This window comes from Ornithorhynchus anatinus, chromosome 6, assembly GCF_004115215.2.
Source record: "Ornithorhynchus anatinus isolate Pmale09 chromosome 6, mOrnAna1.pri.v4, whole genome shotgun sequence".
Taxonomy (NCBI): domain Eukaryota; kingdom Metazoa; phylum Chordata; class Mammalia; order Monotremata; family Ornithorhynchidae; genus Ornithorhynchus; species Ornithorhynchus anatinus.
Genome location: NC_041733.1, coordinates 19,037,986 through 19,048,989, shown reverse-complemented (window position 1 = coordinate 19,048,989; position 11,004 = coordinate 19,037,986). Strand labels below are relative to the sequence as shown.

Here is an 11,004-nt window from a genome sequence, read left to right as displayed (position 1 = left end):
CCTTACTGACCACCCTGCCCTCCCCCCAGTCCCACTGAAGGCGAATTCTAAGCTTAGCATCTCCGCTAGAGACCGGACTTCTCTCCTTTTCCTCTTGGTGCCCTCCGAGCCGGCCCCCCCACGCCGTCAGCCGGCTCATCCCAGGCCCCCGCAGCCCCCTGACTCAGTTTCCCTCCCCCCGGCCCCTCCCCAGCGGCCGAGCATCATCTCCTGGAAAGATGCAGGCGGCGCGGACGGATCCCTCCCTCGGGCGCATCACCGGCTCCATCCTTCTCTCTGCCCGCCCCGGGCCCGGGGAGCCGAGAAGGCCCCGGGGCAGCCGGGGGAGGGCAACGCGAGTGTCTCCCCCTCCCCGCTCCCCGGGAGAAACGGGGGGTCGAGGGGTCGCCGGCGAGGCGGGGGAGGGGGCCGGGACTCTTTGAGGCGGCGGAGGGGGCGGGCCGGGCGGAGGTGCTGCGGCCGCCATCTTTGGTCCATTTCAGCGGCGGCGGCGGCGGCTGGAGGGGGGAGCAGGAGCCATGGACGAGGAATACGATGTGATCGTGCTGGGCACCGGCCTCACGGTGAGTCTCGGCCTCCCGGCGCCGCCCATCCTCCGCCCGGGCCCTCTGCCCCGGGGGATGGGGAGGGGGGTGGTCCCCGGGCCCCTCCCCGGGATGGGGGGGGGGGACACACGACAGTTGCACCCCCCGTTTTTGCCCTGTCCCCCCCCCACCGCCTTCATCGCAAGCCTCATCCCCTGCTGTTACCCTGGCAACAGGCCCCCCCCCATCCTGCCCCCCCCGCCCTCCTCCCCCAGGGCGGGGTTCCCAAAGCGTGGGCCCTGCGACAGACCCTCCGCGGGGTGGCTCGTGGAGGGCTCCCCACCCTCCATCCGGGGTCCGACCCCCCACCTCTCCTCCGCTTTTGGAGGTGCAAGGAGTTTGGGGACCAGGAGGGGAGGTCGAGGTCACCCCCCTTACACACACACACACACCTGAGGGTGGGAGACCATGGTGGCTGCATTTTCTGCCCTCCCATCTTCCTCTTCCCTTCTTTAGCTCTTATCCCCTCCCCGCTGCCACCCCCAGCCCATCTCTGGCCTCTGGACAGGGGGTCCGTCACCCAGCAGATGACCCTTCCCCTCCCCGGCCCCCGGGTAGCCGGGGATGAGCCAGCGGGGGAGGGTCGCTCGGGTCCCCTCGCGGACCCACCCCACGGAGCACGGTCCCCCCGGGCGGGCGATGCCATCCGTGCGGCTGCTAACCTTTCCTGCGCAGAAGGGTGGGGTGGGGAGGAGGGGAGGGAGAGAATGGCCGTGTCCCTCCTCCTCCCCTCCCCTTCTGGATGCCATCTCCTCCGTAGGCCTGAGGGGAAAGGCCAAGCCTTTCTCCTTGCCCCAGACCTGGAGAGGGCATAGCGGGAAGGGCCGTCCCCGGGACCCATCCGGACCTCCCCGGCCGCCCTCCCACCCATCCTCCCGTCCTTGCCGTGTAAAGCCAGGCCTAATCTTACATCAGACCATTGGGTTTCTCCTTCTTGACAGCTCTGAGAAATGAGGAGGAGGAAGGGGTGTCCTCTGACCCCGAGTGTAGTATCGCTCCCCTCAGTGTGCCCTACCGGAGAGGAGAGGACTTCTTGGGCCCCTGGGAAGCCCTGCCTATCCCAATGCCCCTGGGGCAGGGGGACTCCCTGGTCACCTCCTGCCCCCAGTCCACCCCCAGACAAGGATCCCACAGGGGCAGAGGGGTGTCGGCGTATCTGCAGCTCGCTGCCCAGGGCTCCCATTTGCTGCTCTTCAAATCCAGGGTGGTGGGGAGTGTGGTGTCTTCGTGAAGGATATCGTACGGGTTCTGGAACCTTGTGCCCCTGTAATGCCCTGCTTTTTTTTTTCAGGGGTGGAGGTTCAGTCCTAGGAATTCTTGCCCCATCCTTCCCTCGAGGGAGAGAGCAAGCCCCAGGGCGGTGTCTTTCTAATTGGCCTCTGTGGGCACTGAAGGCTCTTGCTCTCTCCCTTCCCACCCCCCTTACTCACTCCCAAGGATAAGATGTCAGAGTCAGAGGGCGGTGTCATCAAGAAACCCGGCTGTGGGCCCTCCCCCCACCCTTTGCTCTCTCCCGCTTTAGCGCCTCTTCTCCCCCCTCGCTGTTGTCCCTCTGGCCTCTCGGCCCCCTCCCCATCCCAGGCCCGGCAGGTGGACTGCACGTAGAAGGGTCAAAGGGCAGGTGGTGAGTGTCGGTGGTGGATTCGGAAGGATTGCTCTGGAGTTGTGCTTGGTTCTGGGGGACCAAGAACAGAACTGCTTGGAGGAGGGGGATGGGGTGGGGCCCAGATTGGGCTGTGTCACCCCGCCATTTTTCCTCTCTCCCCACATTTCTCTCAAGGTGTGCCGGGTCTTCTGTCTATGGAGTGTAAATCATTGCCTCCTGGGCTAGCGGAGAGACATAAAGGCCTCCGGCTAGGCCCAGCTGCGTCGGGGATCCCCGGGGATGGGGGGAAGGGGCCTTTTGGGCGGGAGCGGGAGGATGGGAGCAGGGAGTGGCTCCATCCTCCCCCAGCCCCAGGCCCCTGACCCCTACTCATCACCTCCCCCACACTCCCTTCTGCTTCCTTCCCCGACCCCACCGCCTCTGGCCAGGAATGCATTCTCTCGGGCATCATGTCTGTGAACGGGAAGAAGGTGCTCCACATGGACCGGAACCCATACTATGGGGGCGAGAGCTCCTCCATCACGCCCCTGGAAGAGGTGAGGTCGGGCCCTCTTGACCTGGACCCCAAGCCCCCTTTCCAGCTGCCGAGCCCCAGCGGGAATGCGGGTGGGAGCCGAGCCCCTCGGTCCCCTCCAGCCCCCCAAATCCCCTTTGCTTCTAGTTCCCCTTTACCTTCCCTAATGGACGGCTGACTCCAGGGCTTGCCGTGGTCGGGGTTGGGAGGGGGATCCTGGTGCCTGGAAGCCTGTGTGCATTCTGAGGAGGGAGGGGGGAGGATGGGGGAGGGACTCAGTCCCTGTCCCCTTCCCCGGGGTCTCTCAATGCCTTTCGCCCCTGCAGCTGTATAAGAGGTTCGAACTCCCAGAGGGTCCCCCCGAGAGCATGGGCCGGGGCCGAGACTGGAACGTGGACCTGATTCCCAAGTTCCTAATGGCCAATGGTAAGAGGCGCCCCGGCAGGGGCAGTTGCTTCCTTGTGAGCTCTTTTTTTTATATATATATTTGTTGAGCACTTTCTATGTGCCAAGCCCTCTTCTAAGCCCTGAGGTAGATACAAGAGAATCAGATTGGACATAGTCCATGTCCCAAATGGGGTTCACAATCATATTCCCCATTTTACAGATGAGGTAACTGAGGCACAGAGAATGATGTGATGATGATGGTATTTGTTAAGCGCTTACTATGTGACAGGCACTATTCTAAGCGCTGGGGTGGATACAAGCAAATTGGTTTGGGCGCAGTTCCTCTCCCATGTGGGCTCACAATCTCAATTCCCCATTTTACAAGATGAGGTTAACTGAGGCCCAGAGAAGTGAAGTAACTTGCCCAAGGTCCCACAGAAGACAAGTGGCAGAGCTGGATCTAGAACGTAGGTCCTTCTGACTCCCAGGCCTGTGCTCTATCCACCAGCCCATGCCGCTCACTGAGGGCAGGAACGTATCTGCTAATTCGGTTGTGTTGCACTCACCCAAGCGTTTAGTATAGGGCTCTGCACACAGGAAGCGCTCAATAAATATGATTGATTAATAATAATTATGGTATTTGTTAAGCGCTTACTATGTGCTGTTGTAAGCACTGTTCTAAGCTCTAGGGTAGATACAAGGTCATCGGGTTGTCACGTGTGGGGCTCACAATCTCAATCCCCATTCTACAGATGAGGTAACTGAGGCCCAGAAAAGTTAAGTGATTTGCCCAAAGTCACCCAGCAGACAGGTGGCAGAGGCGGAATTAGAACCCACGACCTCTGAATCTTGCCACATTGACTGACTGACCGAGTCCAAGGGTGGGATAAAAGGCGGCCAGGCCAAGGATGCAGAGGGAACTGGGAAGATGGGCAAAGGGTCAGTTCCTGAACTGGGGTGATGGTGGGTTGCCCGGGAGGGAGCTCTCGGAAAGCGAGATGGATGGGGGAGAGGGGCTGTTTCTCACACCTCTGCCTGGGCCTCCCTCCGTGCTGCAGGTCAGCTGGTCAAGATGCTCCTGTACACGGAGGTGACGCGCTACCTGGACTTTAAGGTGGTGGAAGGCAGCTTTGTCTACAAGGGTGGCAAGATCTACAAAGTGCCGTCCACAGAGACCGAGGCCCTGGCCTCCAGTGAGTGTCCCAATCCTCCCCGGCCTCTCAGACACTGGGCGGGAACACCCATCTCCCCTCCAGCCTCTGGGGACTCCCTGCCCCACAGAGGCTGGGGGACATGGTCGAATGTTGGGGATACTGAGGCACAGGAAGGGGGGTGGTGTGCTCAGTTGCCCAGCGGCGCCAGACTAAGCCCAGAATAGTCATCGGACCTCCTGCTTTGTTGTTGGGGCCACCTGCCTCTCTCCCTCCTTGCCTGAGACTGAGAAGGAGCAGGGATTTAAAGGCTTCAGCCCTTTCAAAGTCTTGACCTTTGATTCTCTGATTTGTCCTCCACCCCCCCACATGCACACATTCCGCTGTTAGAGTCCACTCGAAAAAAGGGAAGTCCGTGGGGCAGTGGAGGTCCCTGAGGCATAGGTTGGGGGGCTGGGGAAGATTCCCGGGGCAGAGGTCGGGAGTGGAGCTGGGGAGGTCCCCAGGGTGGAGGTCGGGGGGCTGGGGAGGGCTCCCGACCCTCCCATGCCTCCCGCCAGACCTAATGGGCATGTTTGAGAAGCGCCGCTTCCGCAAGTTCCTGGTGTTCGTGGCGAACTTTGACGAGAACGACCCCAAGACCTTCGAGGGGGTCGAGCCCCAGAGCACGACCATGCGGGATGTCTACAAGAAGTTCGACTTGGGCCAAGATGTCATTGACTTCACCGGCCACGCCCTGGCCCTGTACCGCACGGATGAGTGAGCCTGGGGGGCCTGGGTGGGGAGAAACAGAGGGGTGCCCTGGAAGCGGGGGGCTTGGGGCGTGGAGGGAGGGCTGCCCCTCTGGTTCCCTTTCCTCCCTTCCGTAGCCCTCCACCTTCCCCGCTTTCTCCCCTCCCCTTTTTGTTTTTAAGTGATACTTGTTAAGTGTTTCTTTGCACCAAGTACTGTACTAGGGCCAGAGTAGATACAAGGTAATCATATTGAATGCGGTCCCTGTCCCAAATGGGACTCACAGTCTAAGTAGAAAGGAGTAGGATTTAATCCCCATTTTACAGATGAGGAAACTGAGGTACAGAAAAGTGAAGTGATTTGACTAAGGTCACGCAGCAGGTAAATGGCAAAGCGGGATTAGAACCCAGGTCCTCTGAGTTCCAGGCCTGTGCTCTTGCCACCAGGCCACGCTGCTTTTCATCCCATCCCCCCCTTCTCCCCAACCCTCGGGGTTCCAGCCCGTCTTCGACCATCGGCCCGCAAGCTTCCATCCTCTGAGATTACTTGGAGACCGGCGGACTTCCCGTTAGCTGGAAGGGAGGGGCTCTGTGGGTGGTCCAAGGGCAGAAGGGGAAGAGAAGGTCAGACCACCCTCCTCCCCAGAGTTGCCGGACCACTAGCCTTCTCCCACAAATTACTCGCCTCATGTTGCTTGACAGTTATCTGGATCAGCCCTGTCTGGAGACCATCAACCGCATCAAGCTGTACAGCGAATCTCTGGCTCGATACGGCAAGAGTCCGTACCTCTACCCTCTCTATGGCCTGGGGGAGCTGCCCCAAGGCTTTGCCAGGTGAGCAGGCAGCCCTCTCAGGGAAGGCCTGGGTGTCCCGGGGCTGCAGGAGGTTTAGGGCAGGGCCACTGGAGGGGAACCAGGGTCCCCATGGGGATGAAGGGGAATTCAGAGAAATACAATGCCAGTTTGAGGTCCCGATAGGGAAGAGGGATGGCACACCAGCATTATGTCCGCCCTGGAGTCTTCTGCCCCCGCTGGACTCCCTCTCCCCTTCTCCCCAACCTTCCCTTTCCCCTCTGCTTCCCCGGCCCAGGCTGAGTGCAATCTACGGGGGGACCTACATGTTGAACAAGCCCGTGGATGACATCGTGATGGAGAACGGCAAGGTGGTGGGGGTGAAATCAGAAGGAGAGGTAAGCAGGGTTTCTCCCCCGAGGGCCCCCAAACTCAGGTTGCAATCTCTGTGGAGCTGGAAAGTCATAGAAAAGATGCTTTGAGTCGGTAGACATGATCCCTGCCCACAAGAAGCTTGCGGTCTAGAGGAGGAGCTTCTGGCCCTGTGGAATGGCCCCAGCCTACCACCACCCCCGGCCTGGTTTCCCTCTCCTCCCCCCTACCCAAGCCATCACCGTTTGTGGACTTGAGTGTGAACCCCTCCCTCCCTCCCTCCAAAATCAGACACACACAGCGTGAGTCGTATCACGTGACTGGGCTTGATCTGGGGTTTTCTTTGCCAGCGGCTTGGGCTCGGAGTCACCATTGATTTGGATAGGGCTTAGCTCTGAGGAGGGATTCCAGGAAAACTAGGCTTTCATAATGCTGTAGGGAAGGGAAGGGAGGTTCTAGGCTGGGAACTCCAAGGCTGAGGAATGCCTCCCTGGGGCTTGCTGGGATCTGGACCATCTTGGAGATCTTTTGCCCCGGAACGAGCTCAGAGAATGTGGATCGGGAAACCACGAGAAGGTGGGCGGGCGGCCGGGGATGGAAGGATGAATCTTTGAGCTCCCCCAAACCCCTCCTCCTCCTCCACATCTGATCATCCCTTACCCGCCAACGTATTTGGGTGCAGGTAGGGGTGACCATCGTCCCCAGAAGTTTCCAGCTCTTTGGACCAGGCCCCATAGCCTCACTCATCCCCAGGCACTGACACAGCTGGGTTGAGAGGAGCCACGTTTCGGGCTGAAAAGACAGGATAGCGTGACTTTCTGACCCATGAGCTCTCTGATACTGTTACGAGGCTCCTCCTGCTTGCTCACTCCCCACCCGCAAAAATGAAAAGCTGCCCCCCCAAACCCTGGGCTTGGCCCTCCTCCCCAGGTGGCCCGTTGCAAGCAGCTGATCTGCGACCCCAGCTACGTGCCAGATCGTGTGCGTAAGGCGGGCCAGGTGATCCGCGTCATCTGCATCTTGAGCCATCCCATCAAGAACACTAACGACGCCAATTCCTGCCAAATCATCATCCCTCAGAACCAGGTCAACAGGAAGTCAGGTGGGCAGTGCCGGGGCGCTAGCGGGAACGCCAGGTCCACAAAAGGCTGGTGCTTTCGATGCATTAATGGTACTTATTGAGCGCTTCCTGTGGGTAGAGCTCTGGATGAAGCGCTCTGCAGAGGGCAAGAGAGTTTAGTAGACCCTGCCTTCAAGGAGCTTACAATCTAGCTGTGTGCTGGGGACCAGGAGGTTGCTCTGGCACTGCCAGGACCAGTGTGTCCAGTGGGTCTTGGGAGTGGTGGCTTCTTTAGTGACCTGGGAGAGGCCACCACTGACTGTCTCCCTATGGCGGGGTGCCCCCCACAGACATCTACGTTTGCATGATTTCCTACGCCCACAACGTGGCTGCCCAGGGCAAGTACATTGCCATCGTCAGCACCACGGTGGAGACAGCTGAGCCCGAAAAGGAGATCGAGCCGGCGCTGGAGCTGCTGGAGCCCATCGACCAGAAGTGAGGGCCGGGGACCGGAAACCCACTCTGAGGGCAGGGTGAGGGGCCGGGCCTGGCTGGGCTGACCGAGGTACGCTCGCCTCTTCTGTCCCCAGGTTTGTGGCAATCAGTGACCTGTTCGAGCCGACAGAAGATGGATCCGAGAGCCAGGTAACCTGTTCCCTTCTCCTCGTTCCTACAGACAACTTCTGCCCATTTCTCCCTGGACTACACTCCTCATCCCTGCCGACCTCCCTCATTTTTCCCATTCTTCCTCCAACTCGACTGGTCGGCCCCTCTTTCAGGGAGTCTTTTTCCTCAGCAGGAACCTGCTCCCTTCAGCCCCAACGTCCTCCAAATTGGGCTGGGCACAGAGGGAAGGTCCTTGTTTGGTTGAGATTAACTCCCTCCCTTCCTCCCCTCCTCTCCATTCCCCTCTGCTCTGTCCTTTCTCCTTCCTTCCTCCCTCTCCATTGGCAGCGCCACCGCCTGCAACAGTAATAACGATAAATCGCGGTATTTGTTAAGAGCTTACCATGTGCCAGGCACTGTGTCAGGACAGTGTGTAAGGGAAGTAGGGTGAGAGGGCAGCAACCACCCACACTCCTTCCCACCTTTGGTGCTGGGGGAGCCAAACTCTCCTCCCAGAGTGCGTCTCCTCCACCCCACCCCACCTTCCCCTCGGTCCCCAGGTGTTCTGCTCCTGCTCCTATGATGCCACCACCCACTTTGAGACAACCTGCAATGACATCAAGGATATCTACAAGCGGATGGCCGGGACAGACTTCGACTTTGAGAACATGAAGCGCAAACAGAACGATGTCTTTGGGGAAGACGAGCAGTGATGGCGGGTGGCTTGGCCGCTCCACCCTCCCCCCACCCAGCACCCCACTCCCAGCTCCCTCTCGTCTTCTGTTTCAGTCTTTCTCAGAACTCCCCGGGCCCTTGCCTGGCCCTCTCCTCTCTCCGTCACTCTCACTTTTCCAATTGGATGTAGCGGAAGGAGAGAAGGTGGCCTGTATTCATTCCCTCCCTCCATCCCTCCCTCCTTCCCTCTGCCTTGCTGAGTTCCCCTCTCAACCATCTCTTCCTTTTGGTTCTCATAGGGCAGCGCTCTTATTCTATTAGGTGACCAAACCCCTCTGCCCTACCCTGTATTCTCCCCTGATTCCCAGGGGCAGAATGGGCCTTGTGGTCAGAGGACCAAGGCATCTTCCTCTTTGATTAGAAAGTCGGGTCCCAGAAGGCAACGGTCTCCATTCGTGAGTACTGTCACCCTCGCTGCTCCCTCCCCACCAACCCCTGCCCATATGTGATGTGGGCTTGACGGATGTTGAGGACAGATAGCTAGGTGGTCTTCCTTCTTCCCCAAATCTTGTTAAATCCCAACGGCAGCCACTGCCCCCTCTCCCCTCATGCTGGGGCCCCTTCTCCCCAGTTGACACCCTTCCCCTCCAAACCCCCTAGAAGAAAGGTGGACTCACTGTTGAAAATCGGAGGAAAATTTTCAGGGGAGGCAATGTTCCTCGGGTTGAGCTCGGCATTGCCTAGCCCTTTGCGGTGCTGCCAGGTTCTGGGGGCTTGACTCCTTGACTCCCCCCGACACTTCCCCTCCTCCCACCTCTCCACATTTCTCTCCACCCAGGGAGATTTTCCTCCTGTCAGGGGGAAAGGACTCTTGGCCCCTCTGCGCCCTCAGTCCCCTCCAAGTTTAGGTTCTGTCTGCTGCCCCGAGGGAAGGATAGGTAGGCGGGAGAGTCAGTGCTCCCAGATGGAGGGCACCTTCATCCGGGGCTGCAGGTGCTGGTTGGTGTTCAGGACCAGTCTCTCAGGCAGTCCTGGGAAAACCCTAGATGGATGCCTGGAGGTGATGGGGAAGAGGCGGATAAAAGAGGAAATGAGTTTGGGGGACTCTGCCTCAGGCTTTGCCGCCCCTCAAGTTTCAGAGGGCCGAAAAAAGGAATCGTGTGTGCATACCCCCAGTGGCGTGCTCTTTCCCTGTCCCCTCCTCCCCCTCATCCTGCTAAGGGAGGAGGAGGAGGGAGGAGTCAGCCGGTGTGGGGTGGAAGCACCAGCTTCTCCATTTTTTTTCCTTCTCTTCCCTCTCGCGCCACTTCCGAGCTTGGGACCCCCTCTCTTGCAGGGGGAGAGGGAGCAGAGAGTTCCTGGCCTCTCAGGCGGAAGCCACCCTATTCATTCCCGCCAGCTCACCCGGATTCTGCCCCTCGGCCCTAGTTTAGTCATTTGCCAGCTGCCCCCCACTACCGATTGTAACTCATGTAGCCCTAACCAACCTTCTTTCCTTCTGCTGTGTTCTGAGCTTCTCTCTTGAGTGCTGGAAGATGGGAGGAGAGAGGGAAGCAAAGATGTATTTAACCTTTCCACTTCTTGGACTAGGACCCCTCCCCCTCCCAATCCCTTCACCTAATTTATTTTAACTTATTAATAGTCGGTCCCTAGAATCATCCTAACCCCTTGAGCACAAGGTTGGGAGGGTTGGGAAGGGGAAGTCAGCTACTCTGCCCTAGCCCCTTCTCTACTGTTTTGAGTCAAGGCTGTTTCAATCTCATTTATCCAAACTTCTCTTCTCGGGGGGGAGGGGACCTGGCTGGGGTCCCGAATCCATAGCTGCTTTCCACCCCAACTATTCCCTGCCCTTTCCCATTGAAGCATAATAAGAGTGAATGGGTGATGGTGAGTTTGGGGGTTAGGGGTGGGCTGGCTGCTAGGTACCTGTCCCTGCCTAGGGGGGGGAGTTTGGGGGGGGGGGGTTGGGGAGGGTGTTTGTATTTTTTTTTGGGTGGGGTCAAACTGTGTGTGTTGTCCTCTATTCATTTCTGGAAGAGAAAAGGAGAAGAAAAAAAAAACAACCAGGGGGAGGTGGGGAAATGGATACCCTTCCCCCCTCCTCTCCCAAACACTACTTGGGGAATTTTCTTGCAAAGTGAATGTGTCTCTCCTCCCCATTTACTGTGTATTTGACAAAAAATAAATGACAAATAAAAAAGATTGTGGAAGAACGAACGTGGCCCTAGCTGCCATGTGACCAGGGAAAAAGGACCTCCAGAGTTAGAGCGGGGGTGGAAAGAGGGCTGGGGTCCAGGTCCTGACAGTAGGCTGAAAGCTTACAACTTGGCCAGTGAGGTGAATTCCACAACTACTCCATCACCACCTCTGACCTCCCCACCAGCCCCCGCAACCAGTCTTTGAGAGGGACAGGTGGTGTGGGGTGGTGAGGGCAATTACTCCTGCTCACTGCCTCAATCAGTGGTCTTTATTGAGCGCTAACTGTGTGCAGAGCACTGTACTAAGCACTTGGGGGAGTAGAGTACC

At 58.7% G+C, this 11,004-nt stretch overlaps 1 protein-coding gene across 1 annotated transcript; it reads left to right on the top strand.

Moving 5' to 3' along the window:
- The first annotated feature begins 457 nt into the window (after positions 1 to 457).
- GDI1 (GDP dissociation inhibitor 1) lies at positions 458 to 9,978 on the top strand. Its single transcript, XM_029067672.2, has 11 exons — positions 458 to 563; positions 2,619 to 2,726; positions 3,031 to 3,130; positions 4,150 to 4,284; positions 4,803 to 5,001; positions 5,676 to 5,807; positions 6,064 to 6,163; positions 7,068 to 7,239; positions 7,548 to 7,692; positions 7,788 to 7,842; positions 8,364 to 9,978. Exons 1-11 carry the CDS (start codon positions 519 to 521, stop codon positions 8,514 to 8,516), a joined length of 1,344 nt encoding a protein of 447 aa, XP_028923505.1. The 5' UTR covers positions 458 to 518; the 3' UTR covers positions 8,517 to 9,978.
- Positions 9,979 to 11,004: the final 1,026 nt, after the last annotated feature.